Here is a 27,771-nt window from a genome sequence, read left to right on the forward strand (position 1 = left end):
CCTTCACCTCATGGGGTACCTCATGGCTCCATCCTTAGTCTTTTACTATTCAATCTATACGTTAGACCTTTAGCTGATGTTGCGGAAGATGCCGGGTTGTCCCTGTTCTCTTAAGCAGATGACTCCCAGATTATTTTCTCTCTTTCTATGGAGAGTGTGCTGGGTCTTCCCCCCTCCAGCTGGGCTTGGGTAAAATTGCATCATAGATGTAGGCAAATTACCTTAAGCTCAACGGAGAGAAAACCGAGGTCTTGATACTTGGTAAAAACAAGGATCTCTGGGGCCCACAACATTGGCCCAGTGAGATGGGAGCACTCCCTCTACCCTCCTGTCAAGTCCGTAATTTGAGTGTCATCATTAATCGCCTGTCAGGAGGACCAACCTCTGCTCCGGACCAGACATCGCCATCACTGACGGATACTAAATCCCCCACAAGGACCACCCTGACCATCCAGGAGGAGGCATTGCCATCATCTACAGAAGCACACTCTGACTGACCATGCACTCTAATGACCCAACGGTGACCATGGAACACCTCAACTTCCAGATCAAGAACAACCTCAATCTCATCTTCTGTGGCACACTGATCTGCAGGCCCGAGGCCATGGACCCCCATACTCTGATCCCATTGTAGTCCTCATTGCACCCCAGGCTCTTCCATCCACTGACAACATCCTGCTTGGTAAACTCTACTTCCACCTGCACAACCCCAGTGACCATAACACCACCCCTTCCTTGGGAAGCTCGCCAACATCAGACTCAAGCAGCTAGTCACCGCAGCAAGCCACATAGCAGGTCACACGGTCGAGCACGTCTCCTCCGCCAGCGGGAACTTCAACTACAGCCACACTACAGCCACACCACCCGACTCTCCTGGACAACCATCATTGTATACATCACATCTTCACCATGCCCACTGTACACCACCTCCATAATCGCCCCCCTCGCAGCTGGATCAAGGCCACCAAAGAACTTCTTGTAAACTCCTTCAGCTCCACCACTCCGCCAAGCTTAGAGGCGATAACACCGCAGCATGCAACCACCACCGATGATTCTCCAACTGCACTGACACCCTGGCACCCCTAAAGAAAAGACCAGGCAAAATCTAACACCATGTTGCGCCGTATTTACAAAGTGAATCATGTAGGCATATGCGTGACCCTGTGAAGCCCTGTGCCACATCATACTTGCATCAGGTATAATGTATGCAGGGTGTGTGTTCCCACATGAGAAGGCCTCATAGGAGTGGCACAGTGAAATCCATCAGATTTCACTGCAACAAATTTAGGAAGGCACTGCATCAGTACCGTACACCTGCCTGATGTCAGGCATAAGGGTGTTCCGTTACCGACCGGCCCAACACCGCAGGAGTGAAGAACGTCCCAATCCTCTACCCTCACCGTGACCCCCAACACCCGCACTCAAAACGGATGGTGGAGAACACGACACCGGGAGAAGGTGGGTAACAAAACAAGGGAACCCAAGGTCTTGGGGAACACAACTCGTCAACTCGTCTCCTCTGGCTTCTTGGCAGCTGACAGATTGACACAGACGAGACAGCTAAAATGAAAGAAGGAGACAAGATTAAACACACCCCTTCTACTATTACCAGTGCCAAGTACACACACGAACCACCGACCTACCTGCTTACCCCAGATAACAAACGGGAGTGGCTTGATACGAAACAGGAATTCTTCCACTGCAATCGTATTGGTTGTTTCTTGCGTAACCCCAGACCAACCACGCCCCCTCGGGAAACACCGAGAATGACAAAGGGGGTGGAATTCACAATTCTTAGGACAAAAAAAGGACAGGGGAAAAATGGTATCAAAGGGAATACGAAAGACACCCAAAAAACCCCTGGAATCTAAAAAAGAACACGAAGGTAGCACAAAAACGGCCGTTATTCAGCTCCTTCGTGAAACCACCCAAACACAGCGTATAACAAGATGGTTTGGATACAAAAAAGGGATAATAATGGGACGTTAAAACTCAAAGGAAACGCAGCCGCGAATCCCAGAACGTCACCGAAGATCAAAAACAGGTCCCCAATAAAGGGTTCTGAAATGCCCAAGGGAATAGGAAAACAAGGGAGCAGGGGAAAAAGGGGATCAAAACCCAGCACTAGAAAAGACCGCTGGAACGGAGCTCGAAGGAAGGGAAACAAGGTAGAACCACAGGAACAGGAAACACACGGCAAGGGACCAATAAAGAAACCAAGCACCTGTTTCCTGTTGGCAGCCCCCTTTTAAAGCGAGCTCTAGGGAGCGTCCATAAATTCGCATATGCACTTGGCACTTTTAAGAAAAACCACTAACGGGGAAATAGACAGAAGGAATCAGGCCCCCTTGAACCCCAACAGTACCCCCTCCCGAAAGCCTCCCTACAGGCCTTGGCTTCCTAGGGAGCAGGCGATGAAACAGACGAACTAACCGGGCAGCATGAACCCTACTTGCCGGAACCCAAGAACGGCCTCTGGGGGATAACCCTTCCAGTCAATTAGGTAATACAGCCGTCCCTTCATCCGCTTGGAATTCATAACAGTTTTAACCTCATACTCCACGTTATCATCTATTAAAACGGGAGGAGGAGGTGGCAACTCTTGAGAAGTGGTGACGTATGGCTTCAACAAAGAGGTGTGAAATACAGGATGAATACCATACTCAGCCGGTAAAGCCAACCTGATCGCAACTGGATTCACCACCTTCTGGACCGGAAAGGGACCTACAAACCGAGGCTGTAATTTTCTTGGTCCTGGCAACTTCAGATTCTTCGTTGATAGCCAAGCCCTATCCCCAACTGCATACAGAGGAGCTGGCCGACTATGCCTATCTGCCTGTACTTTCATGGCTTTCTTGGACTCAAATAAATGCTGTTGGGCTTTCTTCCAGATTTCAATCAAACCCCTACTCAGGGAATCCACTGCTGGTACCCTCTCAGATGGCTGAATAGGAATGGTCTTGGGATGGAACCCCATTGAACAATAAAACGGTGACATGCCTAAAGCTGAGTGCATGCTGTTATTATATGCAAACTCAGCCACAGGAAGGGCTTGTACCCAACTGCCCGTAGGTGACGTTAGCAAAGAGCGCAAATACTGCTCCATGGTTTGATTGGTACGTTCTGTTTGCCCGTCGCTTTGTGGATGGTAAGCTGTTGACAAACGTACTTCCATCTTTAATGATCGACACAGGGCAGTCCAAAAATGTGAAACAAACTGTGCCCCTCTATCTGAAACGATGGCAGTAGGAACCCCATGCAGTCGGATCACTTGGGCCATAAACACATCAGCCAATTCTCTAGATGTAGGTAACCCTGGCAAGGGAACGAAGTGAGCCATTTTTGTGAATAAATCCACAACAACTAAAATGGCCGTAAACCCTGAATCAAGCGGCAAATCGGTCACAAAGTCCATACTGACCGTATGCCAGGGGAAAGGAGGCACTGGCAATGGGTGCAACAACCCAGACGGAGACATGTGCGAAGACTTACTAACAGCACACACCGGGCATGAGGCCACAAATACCTGTACATCATGGGCCAGAGACTTCCACCAAAACCAACGCATACACAGCTCTTTGGTCTTATTGACCCCCGGATGCCCAACCAAGGACGATGAATGACAATATGTAAGAACCAGTGTACGCAATTCGGGGGCACAAACAACTTATTTGCCTGATACAATAACCCATCCTTTAACGTGATTCCAGGTTCCGACAGCCACAGAGCCAGATCTAACTGCTTCATTTCATCCTGCACTTTAACCATGAAATCGTCCATGGAAGCACAACCAACTATCTTATCACCTGGAATCATAAAACAGGAATCCTCCTTCTTGTTTCCTTGGGACGGATACGCATAAACCCGAGATAATGCGTCAGATTTCCCCTGTTGAGCAGCTGGCCTATACGTGATGGTAAAATCATATTCATTGAAGAATAGCACCCATCTCATCTGTCTGGGAGTTAAAGCCCTAGCGGACCGGAAAAACTCCAAGTTCTTGTGATCCGTATAGATGGTAATGGGGTGACGAGCCCTCCAAAGGTAATGGCGCCATTCCTCAAAAGACAGCTTTATGGCCAATAGTTCCCTTTCGGCAATCGTATAATTCTGCTTAGCAGGTAGTAGTTTCTTTGAAAAGTACGCAATTGGATGCATCAACCCAGAATCATTGTCACGCTGAGACAACACGCCCCCAACGGCTAGCTGGGACGCATCCGCCTCTACATAAAACGGAAGAGCAGGATCAGGATGCATCAACACAGGAGCAGATGTAAAAAGCCCAATCAATCTTTCCAAAGCCAACTGTGCCGCAGGCGTCCACTCAAACACCACTCCCTTCTTCAACAATGAAGTCATAGGCGAAACAATGTCAGAGAAATGACTGATAAAACGCCTGTAGAAGTTGGCGAAACCAAGTAGCACCTGTATATCCTTAACACATGCGGGTATGGGCCAGTTAACTATAGCTTCGATCTTCCGGGGATCCATCTTTATACCATCCGCAGATATCAGGAATCCCAAAAACTCAACATGTGTCGCACCGAAAGTGCATTTATCCAGCTTGACAAATAAACGGTGTTCCAGCAACTTAGACAAAACCAGCGAAACATGAGCATCATGTTCCTCAAAGGACGGGGAAAAAACCAAAATATCATCAATGTAAACAATCACACTGACATCCAAAAACTCACGCAAAACCTCATTTATAAAAAACTGGAAAGCGTCAGGGGCGTTACACAAACCAAAAGGCATAACACAATATTCAAACACACCAAACTTAGTACGGAACGCCGTTTTCCATTCGTCGCCCTCGCGGACGCGAACGAGATGGTAAGCGCCTCTCAAATCAAGCTTTGTGAACACCTTGGCATGTCGCAGCTGGTCTAACAACACCGGTATAAGAGGTAATGGGTACTTGTTCTTTATTGTGACCTTATTCAACGCTCTGTAGTCCACGCAAGCGCGAAGATCACCCTCCTTCTTCAGTATAAAAAATATGGAGGAAGACACAGGCGAAGAAGAAGGCCGAATAAACCCATTCTTTAACATCTCATCCAAATACTGCCGTAGATGTTTCTCCTCCGGCTCCGACAACGCATTAACCCTACTACAGGGCAAAATGGCCCCCGGAACCAAATCAATACGGCAATCAAAAGCCCTGTGTGGTGGCAATACACACGCCTGATCCTTATCAAACACCTCCTTATATGCCACAAACGAAGGAGGCAAACCGTTCTGATCACAACCACTCGCTGCACAAGACAACGGAGACACCCTATCAGTCGCCTCACAATAACAGTGAAGAAGACAATACTCCGAATCAAGCGTAACCAGCCTCTGCGCCCAATCGATTCTGGGATTATGGGCCTGTAACCAGGGTACCCCGAGTACCACCCCAAATGCTGGTGCGGCAATCAGATCGAAACAGACCGTCTCAGAATGCCCATTATCAAATGTCATCAACAAAGGTTCGGTTTGTCGTACAATCGACCCAGAGGTTAGCTCCGTGCCGTCAATAGCCCTCACGGGTTCAGGTTGTTTCTTCATCACACAAGGAACCATCAACGACTCGGCCAACCCAATGTCCATAAAGTTCCCTGTGGCCCCACAATCCAATAATACCGACAAGGAAGCTCTACCACAAGATGAGTAAGCGAAGCAAGCCGATACCGTGAAATTATGCGGGACTCTTTGAACCGCCCCTTGTACGTCATATGGGTTACAAAAACCTCTTTCATGGACTAAAGGACTCTCGCAATCCCTTCACACGAAAGCCACAGCCTTATTCTCCGGGATCCGGGACGGTTTCACTGGACACTCTCGAGCAAAGTGTCCACCCCTCCCACAATACAAACACAACTGCAACAAGCGCCTTCGCTCCTTTTCCTCCTTGGATAAGGGACCCCGCACCCCACCCAAAGGCATAGGTTCAGGATCTGTTTTCACGCCCCCATTCTCAGATGTTTCTCTCTTGGTTACAGTTGTCCTTGGGGGTTGAAACCTGATCTTTTCCCCTTTTCTTTCACTCATACGATGGTTGAGTTTGACAACCAAATCGATGAACTCAACACAATCTTCAGGGGGGTCTACAACCTGAGAGACTATATCTTTTAAGTCCTCGCACAAGCCCTGATAAAACAAAGAGGTTCTTTTTGCCATGGGCCATTGTGTCTCTGCTACTAGGCGATTGAAAGTAGCCACATAACCCAAAAGATCCTGCTTACCCTACCGGAGCTTTAAAAATTCAACATTGCTTGCCTGCATAAAAGCATGCTTAGCAAACAGACTATGCATCTGGTTCTTAAAGGCCGGGAAACTATTCAACACAGCGTCATTGTTTTCCACTAAGAGGACCGCCCAACTAGCTGCAGTACCCGAAAGATATGAGATCACAAACGCTACTTTAGTATTGTCATCAGGAAAAGCGGTTGGTCGACACATGAAGTTCAAATGGCACTGGTTCATAAATATAGCATATCTGCTACTATCCCCGGAAAACCTCTCTGGAGCTGTTAGATGCACCGGCACGGGAGTGTTCACTGTAACGGACAAAGGAGAAGGAGACCCACTCTGCCCCCCACTCCTCTCATATTGAAATGTGGCTGGTTGAATCAATGGGGGCTTAGCCTTAACTGAGGGATCCCTCCCTCTTCTTTTAGTGCTTTCCTTCACCTCACTCAGTGTCCCCTGTAACTCCTGATTCTCCTGACGCAGGGATTGGATTTCACCCTGTATGTGCGCTAAAGCCTGCATGATTTCCTGCATCGAAGAAGCCCCCCCTGCTACCTCCTCAACCATTCTTCACTCGGGCGGTGTGTTAATTCGTGGGCTTGGTTTTCTGTTCCGTTGCTGACCGGCCCAACACCGCAGGAGTGAAGAACATCCCAATCCTCTACCCTCACCGTGACCCCCAACACCCGCAATCAAAACGGATGGTGGATAACACGACACCGGGAGAAGGTGGGTAACAAAACAAGGGAACCCAAGGTCTTGGGGAACACAACTCGTCTCCTCTGGCTTCTTGGCAGCTGACAGATTGACACAGACGAGACAGCTAAAATGAAAGAAGGAGACAAGATTAAACACACCCCTACTACTATTACCAGTGCCAAGTACACACACGAACCACCAACCTACCTGCTTACCCCAGATAACAAACGGGAGTGGCTTGATACGAAACAGGAATTCTTCCACTGCAATCGTATTGGTTGGTTGTTTCTTGCGTAACCCCAGACCAATCACGCCCCCTCGGGAAACACCGAGAATGACAAAGGGGGTGGAATTCACAATTCTTAGGACAAAAAAAGGACAGGGGAAAAATGGTATCAAAGGGAATACGAAAGACACCCAAAAAACCCCTGGAATCTAAAAAACAACACGAAGGTAGCACAAAAACGGCCGTTATTCAGCTCCTTCGTGAAACCACCCAAACACAGCGTATAACAAGATGGTTTGGATACAAAAAAGGGATAATAACGGGACGTTAAAACTCAAAGGAAACGCAGCCGCGAATCCCAGAACGTCACCGAAGATCAAAAACAGGTCCCCAATAAAGGGTTCTGAAATGCCCAAGGGAATAGGAAAACAAGGGAGCAGGGGAAAAAGGGGATCAAAACCCAGCACTAGAAAAGACCGCTGGAACGGAGCTCGAAGGAAGGGAAACAAGGTAGAACCACAGGAACAGGAAACACACGGCAAGGGACCAATAAAGAAACCAAGCACCTGTTTCCTGTTGGCAGCCCCCTTTTAAAGCGAGCTCTAGGGAGCGTCCATAAATTTGCATATGCACTTGGCACTTTTAAGAAAAAACGCTAACGGGGAACTAGACAGAAGGAACCAGGCCCCCTTGAACTCCAACAAAGGGTGATGCAGTGTCACATGGATAGGCTGGCCCCATGCATTGCTGGAGATGCGTCATATTTGTGACACAACTGTAGCAATGCATGACTTTAGCGCAGATAGATATGTCAGAATTCCAGATGTATCTGCCATGTCATGCATCATTGTGCGCTGTCCAGTGAATACAGTGCATCCATGGTGTCGCAAGAAGGGTGTAGTGAAAAGTGTTGCAATGCTGTCTTGTCGCAGCGCTGCAACACTTTTCGGGACTGAGGCTCAGGAATGAGTACTATCTTATTGATACGTTATGTTATGTTAATGTAGCTTATAAAGCGCACTGCTACCAAGAGGTGTCCCGGCGCTGGGAGCTGCCTACTTGGTTACTGGACCGGAATGACTATTTCAGGAGAAAAGGCAGGTTTTCAGCACCCTTCTAATAGAAAGGAGCTCGGTTGCCCTTCTGAAGTGGAGTGGAAAGCTGTTCCAGGACTTTGCGGCACCGCAGAAGAAACTCCTGCCCCTCCCCAACTAGCTGTTTTAACCTATGGAATTTTTATTTGTTTTGCATCGGCCGAGCGCAATACTCTGCCGGGAATATACCATTGAAGATGTTGTCTCATGTAAACAGGGCCAGATCCTTTAAGGGCCTTAAAGACCGTGCAAATGGCCTTAAATTCCACATGTTGTTTCACTGGAAGCCAACAGAGGTTTCGAAGTCCCTTATTCACCGAAGCAAACCTTGGGGTGCCCAAGAGGACCCTGGCTGCTGCGTTTTGCATGACCTGGAGTCGATTAAGGTGTCTTTTTTAATATTAAGATAAAGGCCATTACAGTAATCAAGTCGGGATAAAGTTAGAGCAGTGACTACTGTCCTGAGGCAATCTTGATGGTAGGCACTGGGGGCGGAGCCATGATTTCAGGCCACCAATCGGGTGACCAGAGGTTTGAGGAATTGCCAAAGATGATCACCTCAGTTTTCCCTGCATTTAGCTTGAGGCAGTTTGCTGACATCCAGCTTGCAATGGCTTGCATGCAGGCGTGACAGTCCCGACCTGTCTCAACCTCTTTGCCCTTCTGCATTGACAAAACTATTTGTGTGTCATCAGCATAGGAGGTGTGCATTCCTGCCCTGTGGTTTTGTCGCAGGGCAGCGTAGCAACATTGCTTGCAGTGCTGTCCAACACCAAAACCTGCTGAAATGAGGCCCCAAGTGTTATCTCCATTTTTTTTCAGTTCAGAAAAGACTTTATTCAATCAAAAATGCAAGGTATCAATGAACAAATCATGAAAAATAAGAGGGGAACAAAAGGAAAGAAGGGGGAAACAAAAGTTAACCGGAAATGTGGTACAATAAATAGAAAGACATGAGCAAATGAACACAGGAACAAATCATGGGCATCATATATAGCAAAAATAATACAGCAGATTCATATAAGCAATTAAAAATGGGAAAATAACATGCAATAATAAAAAGATAAGAAGGAATGTAAAGGGGCAATCAAGGTGGTTTAGGAACTTCTTGTTGGATTGGTGAGGGGCAGAAAGAACGGAGAGCACATTTATCTAAATACAGTGTAACAGGAAGCCATAATTCTGCCCTTCTCATAGGCATGGAAACGGGGAAAACAAAAGCATTATCCAGCCTATGAGTATTGCAAACATAGTACCACCATGCTTTAAATGAAATATTGGAGGATGCCTTCCAATTGAGAGTAATTTGTTGGAGTGCAGCAGCCAACAACAAATCAACAATGCAAGCCTCAAGATCGACTTCTTCCCAGCAAGACGAAAGACTTCCCAGGAAAATGTGGACAGGGGAGAAGGGGACGTGTGTACCAAAAATGACATTAATTTGAGCCCAAACCTGTATCCAGAAATCGTGTACCGGCTTGCAGAGGAACAACATGTGAAAGAGGGTAGCATTCGGAGAGGAAGAAGACCAACAGACACCTGGAAGGGTGGAAAACCTCTTATGAAGGGTGAAGGGGGTAAGGAGCAAACGATTATAAATAAAAAATAGAGATTGCGTGAGGGACGCCGCTCGGGACGACTTACGAAGCTTGATCCATATCTTGTCCCAAATGGAGATAGGCCACGAGATGTCGAAATCAAGCTCCCACTGCCTTTCTACCTTAGATTTGGCCCGAGGAGAATTGTGAGATTGAAAGTGCTTGTAGATAGAGGCTGCTTTGGGAGTAGTGCGAAGGAGTGAGTGAAGTTGTGAAACGGGAGAGGGTGGAGTGGGAGGCAGCTGTGTCTGCAACTGCAGGAGTCGGACATACGTAGACATCACCGCCTCTATAAGTAAGAGATACTTGGGAGAGAGCGATGTAGGCAGGTCAAGCAAGGCGGAAAGCATTGAGAAAGGCAGAAAGGTGGAGCCTGAAAACAATTGTGAAATCCAAACCAACCCCTTGTGCCTCCAAGACTTCCAAAAAAAGGGTTTGTGACGTATCAAGAGATGAGTATTATGCCAAATGGTGGATGAAAGTAAATCAGCAACAGTAACAGGAGGAGAGGGTTTGGAGGATAGAAGAAGTTTAATGGTATATTTATGAATCGGAGTGAAAAGTGAGGAAGGTTTACGGGAAAAAGAAAGACACTCAGCAAAGGAGAAAGGAGACAAGAAAAGACGTTCAACTTTAGCCCATAAGGGACATGGGGAGTCAGGGTCTGCTAACCAAAAGGAGGCTTGGCGAAGCAAAAGGCCTTCTGATAGGTCGAAAAATCGGGAAAATTCACTCCGCCTTCAGATGCAGGGCGAATCAGTCTAGCCAGAGACATCCTGGGGCGTTTATTGTTCCACAAGAAGGTGGATAAGACCGCGTTCAATTTTTTAAAAAATTTGGAAGGGACCGGAATGTTAGAAATAGTATAAAGGATTATAGGGGACAACATCATTTTAATAGTGTCAAGGCGACCCCACCAAGAGAGATACAGAGGGTGCCATCTGGTTGCTAGATCGGAAACTTTTTGAATGCATTTATTGAGACAGAGGGCAACAGTGTCAAAGATTGAAGGTGTAATATGCAAACCCAGATATTTAATGTGCGAAGGACTCCAGGCAAAATTGGAAGCACTAAAATCCGGTTTAAAAGTGAACTTTGTGAGGGGAAGAATCTCGCATTTATCGTTATTGAGTTTATATCCAGAAATGAGAGAGTAGTTCCGCACTTCCTCCAAAAAAGCTGGGATGGAGATCGTGGGATTAGGGAGAAAGAGTAAAATATCATCTGTATATGCAGCAAGTTTGACATGAGAGGTCGCCGTTTGAAATCCATGAACGTCAGGGTTTTGGCGGAGCTTAGAGAGGAAGGGCTCCAACGCTAAATTGAAAAGAAAAGGAGATAGGGGGCAACCCTGACGAACACCCCTGCCAAGACCAAAGAAGGAAGAAATCTGACCATTTGCACATACCGCCGCTCGCGGGTTGGAATACAGGAGGGAAACCAGGGAAATGAATTTAGGGCCAAAGCCAAACCATTCTAAAGTGTGGAAAAGGTAAGGCCACTCCACCCGATCAAATGCCTTCTCGGTATCTAAAGCAATTGCTGCGAGAGGATGTTGAAGGCGAGAGGACTTGGATAAAATATTAAACAGGAGTCTGGTATTGTCGGTTATATAGCGGCCTTTGACGAAAGCAGATTGCTCCTCCCCAAGAAGGTCTGGAAGCAGATGGTCAAGTCGAGCAGCCAAAGACTTGGCAAAAATCTTATCATCAATATTCACCAGGGATATGTGCCTGTAGTTCTTACAGTACTGGGCGTCCTTGCCAGCTTTTGGTATTAAGCAGATGTGGGCATCGGAGAAGGACCCAAAGGAAGACCCAAGCACAGAAAAGGAGCCTAAAAGAGAGTTTGGGAATGAGGAACTTAGAGAAATGCAAGTAAAATTCTACAGTAAAACCATCAGGCCCCGTAGCCTTGTTTAATTTGAGGTGTTTAAGTGCAGTTAGCAATTCTCCTTGGGAAACATCAGATTCTAAGTGGGTCAAATCAAGAGGGAAATGGTCGGGTTTGCGAATGGTAGAAAGGTATTGTGTGAGGGAGGGAGGAGAAGGAGAGATCTCGGAGGAGTACAAGGTCTTATAGAAAAGGGAAAACTCAGTGAGAATGTCAGCATCTTTGTAATGGATAACAGAGTTGGCATCATAAATAGACTCAATGTTCAGCTTATTATGCTTAACTTTTAAATAATTAGCAAGAAGTCTCCCAGCTTTATTTCGCCCCCCGTAAAACTTGGCACTAGATTTTAACAAAAACAAAGAAGCATCTTCAGTGGATTTTTGATTGAACTTCATTTTAGCAGCCACAAGAGCAGTCAAGCTGTCCTGCGCACGCGATGTAAAATAGGCATGCTCCAGTCTCTTAATGTCTTTGAGAAGATTCCCCGTGAATGTGAGAGCAGCTTTGCGTTTCCTTGCCACAAAAGTGATAATGAAATCGCGAGCCGCAGCTTTAAATGCATCCCAGATAGTGTGAGCGGGGAGAGTGGGGTCATCATTAAATTTGAAAAAATCATCTGAAAAAGCCAAAAAGGAACTAGTAAATTTAGGGTCCAAGAGAAGACTATTATTAAAACGCCATCTCTTAGGGCCTACAGATTTAGGGAGTACATCTATGCCAATCAAAACAGGGGCGTGATCCGAAAGTAGGATCGGACCGATTTCAGCTGCACGTAGAGATTGAGCCATGTGGTGAGAGACAAAAATATAATCAATACGTGACTGAGAATGGTGTAAAGGGGAATAAAAAGTAAACTCCTCTAACGTGGAATTGCAGAGACGCCATGCGTCAACGAGCTTATGTTGGGGAATGGCTTGGGTAAAATGTTTGTGGGATTTGCTCGGGATATAACGGGCAGTGGAGCGCCTATCAGTGAAGGGATCTAGAGGGTGATTGCAATCACCAGCAAGGATAAAGTTATCATCCTGGAAATGTGTGATGAGCCGGGAAAACTCAGCCCAAAAAAGAGGCTCACCACCCGTAGGGGCATAAACATTGAGAAAAGAGACTGAAACACCCCTAAGAGACAGCTTGGCAAATGCCCATCTACCGTTGACATCCGATTCTTGTGAAATAAGCGTGAGAGGAAGTGATTTACGACAAAGGATTGCGACACCATTGCGCTTCCCATCACCTTGTGAATAGAAAACCTTACCCACCCACCCCCTTTTACGTTTCTCAGATTCAGTGTCAGATAGGTGAGTTTCCTGCAAAAAAGCTACGTCAACGTTCAACTTGGCTAAATGAGATAAGATACGCTGACGCTTAATAGGAGAGTTGATACCCTTAACATTCCATGAAATCAAATTAAGAGACATAGCATATAAAGCAAAGCATGGTTAACAGCAAGTTCAAATGGAAAAAAAAACATGAAGAGGTGGAAAAAAGACAAAAGGAGAATTACATCATAAACACGGTAAATACAAAGTGCATGGAAAACAAATCCCAAAAGAAAGAATGAGACGCGAGGAGAAGAGCACTTGTAAGGAAGAAGGTGAAATAGGAAGGAGGAGGAATTAAGGAAAGCAAAGCGTGAAACAGCAGTAATGAATAGAAACAAAATGTGGAAGAGAAGAATGAAAGGAAGCAGAGGAAAAAGAACAGAGGCAAGGAAGTAAACAGAGTCCGAGTCGTAGAAAACATCATCCACAAATGAACAAGTAAAATGAATCCATAAAAGAGAAAAACAAACCAAATAGAGGGACAAATGAAAAGACGAGGAAAAAACATACCTACACAAGAAGAAAGCGAGAAGAGGACGGGGGGGGGATAGAACCACAAGGGTGAAGCGGCACATCCGGGATCGGCCAAGCAGGGACCCAGGGAGACATCACCAGACAAGATAGGATTCCTGCGGGGACGAGGACAGAAAAAACGTATGATTAAATTACAGAACTGAGTCGGACCAGAGCAATAAAAACAAGAAACAACAATGCGACTTAAAGATAACATCAACATGAACATGAATTAGAGAGCTCCATAAACAGAAACAAGAAAAAAGGAGCAATACATGGCAGAACTACGAGAGTACAGAAACAACAATGCAGTCCAGAGCATCTCAACCAGGAGCAGATGACGAAGGACCGGAAGAGTCCATTGCTGAAGTCTTATGTGCGTTAATAAAGCTCTGCAGTCGAACTGGATCCTCATAGGTGGTGGTCCTGTTGGTATAGGTGACTTTGAATAGGCAAGGGTGAAACAAACCATATCTGGCACCCATTGAGCGGAGATCATCCCTCATGTTCAGGAAGGCTTTTCAACGGTTTGCCGTTGCCTTTGCGTAGTCCTGGAGTATAACATAAGGGTTCACCCAAATGTAGTCACTGGGACCTGGGTATTATCAGTACTGAGAAGGAGGGGTCCCAGCGTATGGTCCCTCTAGGTTGCAGGAAATAGGTTTACCCTTGCTGCGGGGTCTTCATCAGGACAGGGAGGGGGCAGACAACCTAATTAAATAAATATCAAAAATCAATTAATTATAGCTCCTGACACTAGGTAAGCAATGAATGTAGCACACTGATAGCATTAGAGCATACCAAAATCAATTGTCGCTCTTTTTCGGTCTACCGAAGGATGGTGGACATCACAGATGTATTTCAGATCCTATGATTAAAATAGGGGAGACATTAATGCCAATTCGAATCATAATCTCTATTGTTACTAAGGCACTGAAAAGGCTAGAGAGGCACTTACATGGTGTGCCAGAGATGATAAGTCCTCTATTTATTCGAATTGGCGTAGACGGTAAGGAAGAAATGAATCAAATGTGGGGGTCACGGAGACTCTGTCAGAGAAAGACAGGGATAGAGAAACCTAGTTAACGGTCTAAACCAGGCTAGTGACGGTTATGTAACGTGTACTAGTAAACGGAGCTTACCCGCAGGAAGACTTCACTGGACCTCGTCCACGTTAAACCGTTGTCGGAGCCGCCGGCACCACGTACTGTCAAGAAAGGGATCGAGTTACCTCTTGTTTATCAGAATGAGTATAGCATGTGAGAAGAGCCGTGTATGAACGGGCTGCGCTACTCACCAAGGACGGACTGAATCCGAGGTCTACTAAGCTCGCGTCTCACAATGGCGAAATGCGCTTCCTGTTAGACTTGTAACTACGGCAACTGCATCACGTGTGCGCACAGTTGCACTGTAGACAGACTATTGTCAAACTCGTGACAACCAAGTTCTATCGTTATACTCCATGGAACCTTTCAACAAATAAAACCCATATAGTCTTTTAAATAAAACCTACCCAGACCGTGGAAACGTCATTTTAATGCGTGAAACCTAGTACAAAGGGGGGGGGCCACAGACGGGTTGGTGCAGGGAATCATCGGATGGATTACAGTCAAACCGGACAATTGGGGTGCAAACCACTGTTGTGGTTTATGATGAGCTGTAGATTCTCTATGCACGGGCCATGTAATATTCTTATATCCACCCGCAATCTAATGTGGTAGTTAACCCCTAACAATGTGTATTAATCATCAACAAACATTATACCTGGCTTAAATTATAAATCACATATACGTTAACATCTCAATACATCAACATCACATGCCGATCATGAATCCCTTGCTGTAATAACCAGATGTCTCCACCAACGACCTGCTCCAGTGACAGTACCCACTGAGTTCATCACTGCCTTACTCAGGATAGCTATGACAAAGAACGGTTAGAGAAGAAACTAGTCCGCACTCGGTGGCACGGTCACCTACTCACGAGATATCTCAAAGAAAACATCATTCCAGTTGGCCTACAAATTAAAATCGAACCAGCGATCTTTATTGAGGTACCTAAGTTCAAGGAGGGATTCAGTCACGTCGCCAACAACTGTTCACGCCATTGGATGGTTTTAGGGTTTGAAACTGCTGCTGAACAGATCCAACTGATTGCAGCCGAGATCAAAGCACTCAAGGCAGAAATATCAGCTGATGCCAACTTTGCCAGTGCTAAGGAAACGCTAAATAACCTAGAGGCGTCACTTAAGGATTTCGATCTAACCACACAGAATCGTAAACTGGAGAAACTTGCCCGTGATATTCGTCTGTACGATAAGAAGAAAACTTATCCTTACCTCCAAGATGACTACTATCGCCAGGATAATCAGGGGCGTTTTACCAATAGAGGTCGTGGAAACTACCGTGGCAGACGTAACTACTCTACTTTCTCTGATTCATCCTACAGTTCAGAGGGAGAACAAGACCAAGCGGGCCCTAGCTACTCCTACAACTACCAAGACTACGGCTACCAGCAACATCCACAGTATCCTCCTTTTTTAGGACAAGGCCAAGGATCATGGCGACCCCCGAGAGGCAGGGGCAACAATCGGCCCAGGGGACAACAACGAGGCCAACAACAGCACACCACGAATTGGGATGGCGGCCGAGGTCAAGCCCAGAAGCAGGTCCACTTCCAGCAGGACCAACATGGTGAAAGGACAACTCGCAACAAGACCTATCGGTGGTAAGTCTTGCACCCACCCCTAGCCCAGTTGTCAATATATCACAATATGACCTCAATGACGATGAATTGAAAGTATTAAGTAAAGGATTATCCTATGTTCCCACTAACACACCAGATAACTTTACTGTACGGACTGAACTTTTTCAATTTTTTAGAAAGATCCGTTTAAAATATTTTTTTCGTAACTCAGTGCCTTTTCATACACTATCATACACTGGTCTCAGGACACCCTCTACATTTGTCCCTGTATCTGGTACAATGTCACACAAGATTCTGGCGTATGAGGCTGTTGTCTGGAGAGATGTACAAAAAACACTGCAAGACAAAACCTATACCAAATTCAATACAAGCATCGAGGAGAAGGCAGCACTGCAGTCACTTGCCTTCAACAAAGAGGTCATCATCAAACCCGCAGACAAGGGGGGAGCCATTGTCGTTCAGGATGTGTCCAAGTATGAAATTGAGATCTTTCGACAATTGAATGATGGTGTCAGCTATCAACAACTTAGATCTGACCCATCAAAAGCCCAAGCCCTTGAGATACTGGAATTGACTCAGGAGGGGTTGGAACTAGGGTTTCTGTCAGAAAATGAGTTCCAGTATCTGAATCCTAAGAATCCAAGATTGGCCACCATATACACTATACCGAAGATTCACAAAAGCATGACTGACCCCCCCGGACGTCCCATCGTCTCAGGCTGTGGCTCCATGCTTGAGCCCCTTGGGCGTTATATTGACTTTTTTCTGAAACCGCTTGCGACATCTACGAAATCATATCTGCGCGACACGATGCACACAATAAATATTGTGGAGAATTTACCCTTTGACTCGCAACACCAACTCTTGGCCACATGTGACATCGTTTCTTTATATACAAGTATTCCCCAAGAGGAAGCCCTTGCTGTAATAACTAGATGTCTCCACCAACGACCTGCTCCAGTGACAGTACCCACTGAGTTCATCACTGCCTTACTCAGGATAGCTATGACAAAGAATTTTTTCATATTTAAGAACAAGTTCTATCTCCAGACAAAGGGAGTAGCAATGGGGGCCCCTTTTGCTCCCGATGTGGCGATTCTCTACATGTCAGCATTTGAGGAGGAGACTGTGTTGAATAACATCAATCCATTCAGAGACCATGTGGGTCTCTGGATGAGATACATCGATGACATCCTATTAATCTGGGAGGGTGATTCCGATCAACTGACATTGTTTCATACATGGCTCAATCAACAATCCCCACATCTTCAATTCACGATCCAGTCTGACAGCCACACCGTCGACTTCCTGGACATTACCATCTATGAAAATTCTGGTATTTTACTCACAACACTTTTCCTCAAGCCAACCGAAAGGAACTCCCTTTTACAATACAACAGCCACCATCCTCGCGGACTACGTGACAATTTGCCGTTCGGACAGTTCCTGCAGATTCGTAGGAATTGTTCCAACAAAGATCATTATTTTGATGAATCGGAAGATCTTGCTATCCGTCTCCAACAGCGTGGATACCCGCGACGTTTAGTGAGAAAAGCTAGGAAACGAGCCTGGTTCTACCCTCGTGAAGAATTACTCACCCCTAGAGACAAAACTGACCAACAAAATGAGCGGATGGTCTGTGTGACCACGTACTCCACCAAGAGTAACAAAATAAAGAGCATCATAAATCAACATTGGGATTTGATTGCGGATGACCTCCAACAAACCAGTACTCCGTTACATGCCTTCAGGAAGGCAAAAAGTATTAAAGACTATGTAGTACGATCCTTCCTATCCACTCCAGATGATCCAACTATCACCTCTCAATGGAACCTTCCAACAATCATCGGTCACTTTAGGTGCGGGCAATGCAAGGCGTGCAGTAGCACCATACAAACCAAAGAATTTGAGCATAACCAACGCAAAGTTCAGCTCAAATCCCATAGCAACTGTAATACTTCTAACATCATTTACGCAATAACGTGTCCATGTAATCTGATCTATATTGGGCAAACTCAACAAAAGGCCAAAATGAGAATTCTTCAACATATGAGCCGGATTAGATGCGAGGTACAGGGGGCACCACTTGTGGACCATTTTAAATCAGCCTCCCACTCCCCAGACAGCCTACAATGGGTTGTGCTTGAGAAAGCCAGTTTGGGACCTCGTGGAGGTAGTAGTGCCAATATTCTCAACAGACGGGAGTTAAAATGGATGCTGTTTTTTTACTCTATTCAAAATGGCCTCAATGAACTGGACAGTTCCTTCTCTCAATTGGCAACTTTGCCCTAGCTTACCCTCAGCTCATTTTTTGATAATGTTCCTATGGGCGTTTTTGATCTGTATGGCCTTTACCATCTTGTGATTGGTACGCCATTTATGAGATAAACGTGTGACAAATGTGATTTGTTTTGTGTGGCTAATATCTTTTACTCTCTCCCCTGCACCATGATGGTGTACATATGGACTTTGTGAAATGATTCAATCAGCTATGAGCTATATCATGACCGGCATGTGATGTTGATGTATTGAGATGTTAACCTATATGTGATTTATAATTTAAGCCAGGTATAATGTTTGTTGATGATTAATACACATTGTTAGGGGTTAACTATCACATTAGATTGCGGGTAGATATAAGAATATTACATGGCCCGTGCATAGAGAATCTACAGCTCATCATAAACCACAACAGTGGTTGGCACCCCAATTGTCCGGTTTGACTGTAATCCATCCGACGATTCCCTGCACCAACCCGTCTGTGCCCCCCCCCCCCTTTGTACTAGGTTTCACGCATTAAAATGACGTTTCCACGGTCTGGGTAGGTTTTATTTAAAAGACTTCATGGGTTTTATTTGTTGAAAGGTTCGGTGGAGTATAACGATAGAACTTGGTTGTCACGAGTTTGACAATAGTCTGTCTACAGTGCAACTGTGCGCACACATGATGCAGTTGCCGTAGTTACAAGTTTAACAGGAAGCGCATTTCGCCATTGTGAGACGCGAGCTTCGTAGACCTCGGATTCAGTCCGTCCTTGGTGAGTAGCGCAGCCCGTTCATACACGGCTCTTCTCACATGCTATACTCATTCTGATAAACAAGAGGTAACTCGATCCCTTTCTTGACAGTACGTGGTGCCGGCGGCTCCGACAACGGTTTAACGTGGACGAGGTCCCATGAAGTCTGCCTGCGGGTAAGCTCCGTTTACTGGTGCACGTTACATAACCGTCACTAGCCTGGTTTAGACCGTTAACTAGGTTTCTCTATCCCTGTCTTTCTCTGACAGAGTCTCCGTGACCCCCACATTTGATTCGTTTCTTCCTTACCGTCTACGCCAATTCAAATAAACAGAGGACTTATCATCTCTGGCACACCATGTAAGTGCCTCTCTAGCCTTTTCAGTGCCTTGGTTAACAATAGAGATTATGATTCGAATTAGCAATAATGCCTCCCCAATTTTAATCATAGGATCTGAAATACATCTGTGATGTCCACCATCCTTCCGTAGACCGAAAAAGAGCGACAATTGATTTTGGTATGCTCTAATGCTATCAGTGTGCTACATTCATTGCTTACCTAGTGTCAGGAGCTATAACTAATTGATTTTTGATATGTATTTAATTAGGTTGTCTGCCCCCTCCCTGTCCTGATGAAGACCCCGCAGCAAGGGTAAACCTATTTCCTGCAACCTAGAGGGTCGAAACGTCGACAATTGTTTCTGAATCATCAACTTCACGCCACCATTATAACATTCATGTATTTTGTGAAGTATGATCTCCAAACAAGTGATTTAATGAACCGTTGGTCCTGTGTTAGTTTATATATCTAAATTAACGGACAGATATAATTGTGCCAATTGGTTGTTGTTTTTATTGTCACTACTTCCCTTCTATTCCATCCTCACCTTCACTTCCTTCCCTCCTCCTTTGGGGCACCTCACAGCCTTTGTAAATTGTGAATTCAAGATATGATACTGAACATACAGCTACATGGTGAATAAAACGGTGTAGCTTTATTTACTGTTCCTTTATTTTTATTTGAACTGTGACAATTAATGACCATACGCTGGGACCCCTCCTTCTCAGTACATTTGCGTAGTCCTGGGCAAAGAATAGAGAAGAGCCAGACCATGTCAAGTTAGAGGTGGATTTAGCAGCTGCCAGTACCTTAAGGAGATCAGTGTATTCCAGAAAATATAGAATGACACCTCGTGGCCTCTGGGAAGGCGAAGAAGCAGTAGATGGACGACCGAGGGGATGAGCACGTTGAATGTTAAGAGTAGTACCTTCTGGTAGACGTAACAGCTTGGGAAGGAAAGATCTAAAGAAGGCGAGTGGATCCGAGCCCTCAAGACCCTCCACCAGGCCATAAATACGTAGGTTGTTACGCCTGTTCCTGTTCTCCAACTCCTCCACTTGTCTCTGGAGAGCGGATACTTGTGAAGCTAGATGTGGAACTTTAGAGCACGTGTCCTGAATGGATGAGAATGCAAGTTTGACAGAAGAAACTCTGGTATCCATGTTGGACCAATTGTCTGTAAGATTTTGGAGCTTGACATTCGTTTCCTCCATGAAGGGGCGTAAAGCTCTAATTTCCTCCAGGAATGGGCGAAAAGATCGTATTTCCTCTAGCAAAAGCTCCATTGAAACAGGTGTATGCTGACTAGGAGGTGAAGGAGGATTCTTCCTGTGACGTTTAGTGGTAGCTTTCTCAGATGGCGTCTGAGAGGATTCCATGAGTGTGTCAGACCCAGAGGAGGCCAGATGATCGTCAAGTTTGGATATAGCAGAAAAAACTTTAGAGTTTTTCAAAACGACAGTCTTTTTAGTAGTGGTAGGCACGTGCGGCATCGTCCTGAGTCGGTCCGTACAACGAGGCCAGAAAACAACACCCCGCAAGAAAGCACTGAATGCAAGAAAAAAAAAAATAGAAGCACGTGCGGGTACTGGAGGTCAAAGTATTCAATCACTAAGCCAACAGTAAAGATAAGCTCAGCGCAGTTAACAAGTAGTGGGAGGGGAAGAAAAAGAGATTCCTTGGGCGTAGAAACACTCTCTCATCGTAGCATTGAAAGCCCCAAATCCAATAAGAAATATCGGAAAGAAAGACAGCATGAGAAAAAACAGTGAACTAGGTCTAAAAAATGCTCCTGTACCATGGTTTAGAGTGCCCAGCGATATTAGGAAGAATTAGGCAGAAGAAACCATCTCCAAGGGCTTAATTGCACTGCTGCGTCATATCTGGTAATTGCAGAAGACAGCTCCTGAGGCATTCAAAATGGCGGCCGAAAAATCAGCAATAAAGCAAAGAACGCATCAACTGGAAAATACAGTCAGAACTCCAGTGTATAGAAAGGCCAAGGCAAAGTCTTAAATTGAGCAAGGCAAAACTGAGAAGCGGAGCTGAAAGGAAGAGTGCCAGGTGCTAGAGCTCCGTGCACCGGCAAAGAGGTCAGGTCCGCGCCGTCGTAGAAAATGGCGGTCGCGGCCACGGCTAGGGCCGAGCAACTTACTGAAGAGGAGCGCTCCGTCACAAAGCCAGGAAATGTCACTGCGGGCGCCGCATCAGAGTCCCGGAATGTTCCGACGCAGCTCCATGTCCGTCACGCAGGAGAAGTCGGGCTTCGGTCGGCAAGTCACCCAGCGTCCCAACAGAGCCTCACGGCGGCCCCGCCAGCACCACTGGGCGCTTAGCCACGCCCCCTTATCTCCATTTTTAAGACCAATTATTTTCTGGTCTTAAAAAACTGCCCCTAACTGCAGTTAGAGGCAGTTTTTTGCGTGTTCCTACTGTCAAGAATTCCCTTGTAAATATCGCAAATAGGGGTTAGAGGCCGTTTTTTCATGGGAACGCCTCCCTTGCATGTCATTATCGCTAACAGAAGTGGCAACCTTTTCTATGGACTTTTTCACCTGAGAACTGTTGCTAACAGAGGTTAGCGACTGCTTGTACACATGGCGATAAAAATATAGATGCCGAACCGTTGGAAAAGTGCTTCCAAGGCGGCATTAACTCATTGTAAATATGTCCCTTTATTCGTTGTGGAGTAGCCATAAAAGTGCATAAGTGCAATAAAAATAATCATTTTCAATTTCTCCTTAACATTTTCCATAGACAGACAAAATGCAAATATAATAGCATGTAAATCATCAAAATATAAGCATAGAAAAGTAAAAACAATAATAACAGGGTTAATCAAAGTGGATTGTGCACTGAGACTGCACTGTAGCATGCAGGAAAGTATTTACATTACTGCAGGTCTCATCATCAGATAACTGTTGAAGATGGTAATAAGCTTAGGAATATGGCCTAAAGTTTCTCAATTTCATAAAAGGAGCTAAAAACATTGTAGTCATTCTCTTATAAAAACCACAAAAGAAGATAAAATGTGACATTGATTGGCCGGAGACATCATTACATGAGTATAGTCTAGATTCAAGATACACTGGTAACCTGACAGAAAACAGAATAGGTATTTAATTGTATATACCTTAAAAGGAAACCATAATGAGTACTCCCATCTCCCTCTGATACTCCAAAGTTAGCTAGTCAGAGACTTCTCAGGGCCTAGATGTAGATAGGCTGCAACAGTAGGTTTTGATGTTTCTAGGCTTAGACTCTGAGCTTGTACCTGGGCTAATAATAAAGCTTGTACTTGCTTTCTTCCAGGGTGGTCATTTGATGCTGCATTGGAAAACCCATGATTTAGCTCGATCTCTTTGAATTATTACTTTACAAAAGCTAACCATGGGATGGAGAGGGCTCTCTCACAAGCTAAACAATTACTAATTATGTCTCTTGTAAGAAAGGCCTCTTCTATTTTCCAAATGGACAGCCCTAACAGTGGTAGTTGAATATGAATTAAATCACTCAAGTAACCTAAACCCCGCTCTTTGGTGCAAATGAAGTGGAAGGTAAATAGGAGAACGGACACGATCTTTTTGCAGATACGGTTTGTCTCCATCTGCGAGGCATTGCAATCTACAGTACTATAGAAACCGCCTCTCTTTACAGTGTACTAAAATGAAGTACACCATGTAGAGAGTGTGAGAAATCCCCTAGAGGGAGTCAGAGGTAAAAGTAGATAATACTAGCTCTCTATTTGTAGTAGTGTGGGCGAGCGGTTTGGCTTATCAGAGGGTAGTGGTAAGCATTTGTTGTACTCACAGATGCAATAAATGAGACACACACTCAAGAATAAATCTGAGACCAATTTGTAAAAATAAAGTTAATTTTCATATAATTTTAAGACCATAAACACAGTTCTAAGGAAAGTACTTTCAAAGACTATTTTTCAAAGTTCAGAAAATATATCACTTTTGTGCGCAATTACACACCATAGGAAACAATGGAGTAAAAAATGAAAAATGCATATAAACTCAGGCAATGATTTCACAAAGTTCACCTTCGCGTTTTAGGTCGATGTAGAGATCAGGTCCAAAATTCCAGCAGGAGAAGTTAAGGAGCATTCTGGATTGGCTGGGAGCAGAGGTGCTGAGGTCTTGGAAGCTGGTGTGCAAAGACGAATGGGTCCACTTGAAAAAGCACTGCATAGGGCGACTTACAGGCCAGTCTAGTGGGTCTCCACGGAGAGAGGAGGTCGTAAGGGACGGGGACCACAGGAGCAGGGCTGGTTGGTCAGTGATGGGTCCAGGTCCAGAGCAAACAGGTCAGCTGGGTGTCTTGCATTTTGAGGTCCTCGCGGTTGGGAGCAGGCAAATTGGATTGGTGATATCGGGACAGCTGAGCCACACAGGAAGTGGGTCTCAGGTGTCTCAACGTCCATTGCTTCTGGTGCTTTTTGTGAGTCTGGAGTGGACTCTTCTTCTTGGTGTTTGGCATTGGGGGTCAGGTACCAAGGGTATTGGTACAAGACTTCATAGGATTGGTTCCTGCGGTGTGCAGAAGAGTGATACTTTCACTCCAAAGGAGCTTCACAATGGTTTCTTGAAGGCTGGAGGTGCTCCGGTGTTCTTGGAGGCTTTTCAGGTTTCAGGACAACACAACAGCAGTGATTGTTGAGTCCTGGCAGCAACAGGCAGGGTTTGGCGCCTTTTTCTTCTGCATCAGGGCTTCGGTTCTCGATGAGCCAGTCTTCTTTGCCCTGTCTTCTCTTGTCCATCAAATCTGATGTTCAGGTCTTGAGGTGCCACCTAAATACTGAATTCAGGGGTGTTACAAGGGGAGGCAAGTATTAGCTAATGGGATACTTACCTTTAGAGTATCTACAACATCTAGTGACCTCTTCCTGTGCAACGAGGCACTATCCTGGCCCTGAGAGAAGATTTCTCACCATCCCAAGATGGCTGAATTTCAGGAGAAGGGTTATCCTGGCCTGCCCCACCATAGGGGTGGTATAGGCTAAGTGGGGACCCTCCTCCTAATCTAACTAAGGTTCCTGCCTTTCCTCCCACCAAAATTAATTGTAGCAGGAAAGGGTGCCTGGCCTCCCTCACTATCTGGAGGTTCCTGGATAGAATTTCAAAGGTGGAATTGCCTTTGAAACTTTTCACCCAGGAAGGCCATCCTGTCCTGGAGGAGGTGGGAAACATTTCCACCAGAGCAGGCTTTATCTCTGTCCTCTGTGAGATCAGAAACATGTCTGGTAGTGTCAGGCTGGCGAAAACAAGTTACAAACCACACCAATGCTTGGTGGGGTTTCAAGGGACCCTCTAAAATGGTTTCCTGTGTAAATTCAATAATTAGTCAAATACTGGAATCAGTGAATATTTATTAAGACAAGATGTTTGGTACCAAGCACCTCAGAAACAGTGAAGCCACCATGAAGCTAGGAATCTAGGGCTGACAAGTATCCAGGCCATGTACTCTTTATGGGTTTCCTGTGCACTTAGACCATCTTAGAATTGATTGGATATTATAGGGGCATATCTGTTCATGCTGATATGCCCACACATTAGGATATAGTGCACCCTGTCTTAAAGCTAAAGGCCTGCAGTAGGTGTGACTTGCATAGATCCCATACAGTGTTTGGGAGGCATGGCACACGGCTGTGTAGCAATGTGGAAAAATGAAATTAAGCATGACTAATGTTGACTGGGGGTTTAATCTGAGATACATTGGCATTACATACATGACTGCACACACGGGTGACGAGTTGTTCAGGTGTTAATGAGGGTATGAAGTTTGGTACAATAGTGAACTCATGCTTAATTCTATTGGAGAAACTGAAGTAAAACATCAAGTTGTGACTGTGTGCACCAAACAAATAACGATTTAAGACAGATTAGCGAGATTGGAGTTTCGTTGTTATATTGCGAGTCAGAGAGCGATGAGTTGTGTGCCATAAGTGAGCATAACACAGTGACATCAATAACAGAGGGACATAGACCTTGCAAGATGGTGTGAATCATTTCTAATGACTGGTGCACCGTAAATCAGTCTGTCACCAGTATTTGTTACGGAAGACGCCAAATTCATGTGGCTCTGCAGGTTTTTAAGAAGTCAGTACAGGGATGAAGAGCCCAAGCCGTACAGTGAGGTGGAAGTAGTATGATTATGTAAACGGAGAGAACTGTACATGGCTCCTGTTATACAATTGAAGAAGGAGGGCTGGGGTGCGCATTGTTAGGTACTTAATGGCAGTTTGGTGCTATTGCCGATAGTAAGTTTTGTTTAAAGGATCAATACCCACCAGGATTGTTTAAACCACAGAAATTGTAAGTTAAGGTATGTTTATTCATTTGATTTTGATGATTGACTTAGGTTATCAGTGTGTTATTTTTAATGGAGTTGTGCAAATATGCAGAATGATTGGACGGCTCTCATAATCTAAGAAGAGGGATCAATTTTTCCACTTGCTGTGAGTATTGAAATGGAATTAGGGGTGGCATGCACCTTGGGTAATGTAAATGGTTGATTGAGGCACCGGATGACTGGTAGTAGTAAATGGTCGATGTTGTTTTACAAACATGAGATGCCACGCACGGTCTGGTGACATAACATAATCACATAAAGGGGTGACATGGACACAGCCAGTGCATATAGTTACACATAAGCTCATCAAAATATTGAACAGCATGAAGTTCACTCTAAAAATCTATAAATAGGCATGTCGTTTGGACATAAAATGTTTAATCGTATGAAGATTGAGTTGATTCCTCCAAAATGCAAGGTTTGCTCTAAAAAATGTTTTTCATTTGTTTGTACAAATACAGTGGCCCCTGAAGAAGGTTTGATGTCCCAAAATACATAGGGCAATGAAAAAAGTGGAACACACATAACAAGAATTGTTGTATTGCAATAATGTTTATTCATTTGTAATGTAATTGATATATGTTGAGTTGATGAACACTCAATGAACATTGGAGAGTTGTTGAAATAGAAATATTTGAAAAATACATATACGTGTATTGGTGTAAATTGAAAAGATATAATGCTAAATAGTATAGCTGTGTGCATGGGTTTCAGGTAGTATTTACTTGAGAATGTTCATTCAGATTACACAGTGTGCCATGATGACTCTTCGGATTTCTCTGCACCAAGATACTCAGCCTGCTATGACAGAGTGCATAGTCTTGGTGAGGGGTCCCTGGTATGACACAACCAGTGCTGCAGCCCTAGAGGACTCTCTTCAGTACCCATGCCCTAGATGCCCGGGGTTCCAGAAATACCAGGTACTTATTGGGGGAACTAAAGTTGTGCCAATCGTAGTACAGGCTTTGGGAAAGAGATCTGGCACTGACAAGTTTAGTTAGCAGGGACCCAGTGCACTTGCAGTTCACAATTACATTAGGCAAAAAGTGGGGGCTAACCATGTCAAAAGAGGAATCTTTCCTACATGACCCCCCAAAATTAAAGACAATGAGACTAACCTTCCCTTATTGAGTCTTCATCATCTAAGTGGAAGAACCTGGAAAGTCCATCTACAGTGGCATGGGCAGTCCCAGGTATGTGTTTAACTTCAAAGTCCATTCCATGTAGGGATATGGACCACCTTAGCAGTTTGGGATTCTCACCTTTCATTTGCATTAACCCTGCATTAACCCTCTGAAAGGCCTGTGGTTGGTTTGAACATTGAAGGGAGAGCCAAACAGGTATGGCCTCAGCTTCTTCAGGGAAAAGATCACAGCAAAGGCTTCCCTCTCAATTACACTCCAACGCTGTTCCCTGGGAGTAGCCTTTTACTGATGAAAGCCACAGGCTGGTCTTGACATTGGTCTTTTATTTAAAATAGGACTGTATCCTTTGTTCAGAGGCCTCAGTCTTTACAATGAATTGCTTGGCATAATCTGGAGCTTTCAGAACAGGTGCAGAACACATTGCTTCCTTCAGAGTGTCAAAAGCCATTTGACAGCTCACTGTCTAGTTCACCATTTTGGGCATTCTTTTGGACGTTAGTTCTGTGAGGGATGTCACAATGATGCCATAATCCTTCACAAACCTCCTGTAGTACCCAGTGAAGCCAAGGAAGGCCCTGACTTGATTTTCAGTTGTTAGGGCCCAAGCCATAATTTTCTAGTTCTT

The 27,771-nt window shown here is 45.1% G+C and overlaps 1 protein-coding gene across 1 annotated transcript in view; it reads right to left on the minus strand.

Moving 5' to 3' along the window:
- LOC144762710 (uncharacterized) overlaps positions 1-14,088 on the minus strand; it is a 31,960-nt gene extending 17,872 nt beyond the window's left edge. The window contains exons 1-2 of the mRNA XM_078647951.1: positions 14,052-14,088; positions 11,324-11,687 (exon numbers count right to left, since the gene is read on the minus strand). Of these exons, the coding sequence (XP_078504077.1) occupies positions 11,324-11,687; positions 14,052-14,088 (401 nt within the window). The remainder of the gene's footprint in view (positions 1-11,323; positions 11,688-14,051) is intronic.
- Between the last annotated feature and the right edge of the window lie 13,683 nt (positions 14,089-27,771).

Source organism: Lissotriton helveticus, chromosome 6 (assembly GCF_964261635.1).
Source record: "Lissotriton helveticus chromosome 6, aLisHel1.1, whole genome shotgun sequence".
Taxonomy (NCBI): domain Eukaryota; kingdom Metazoa; phylum Chordata; class Amphibia; order Caudata; family Salamandridae; genus Lissotriton; species Lissotriton helveticus.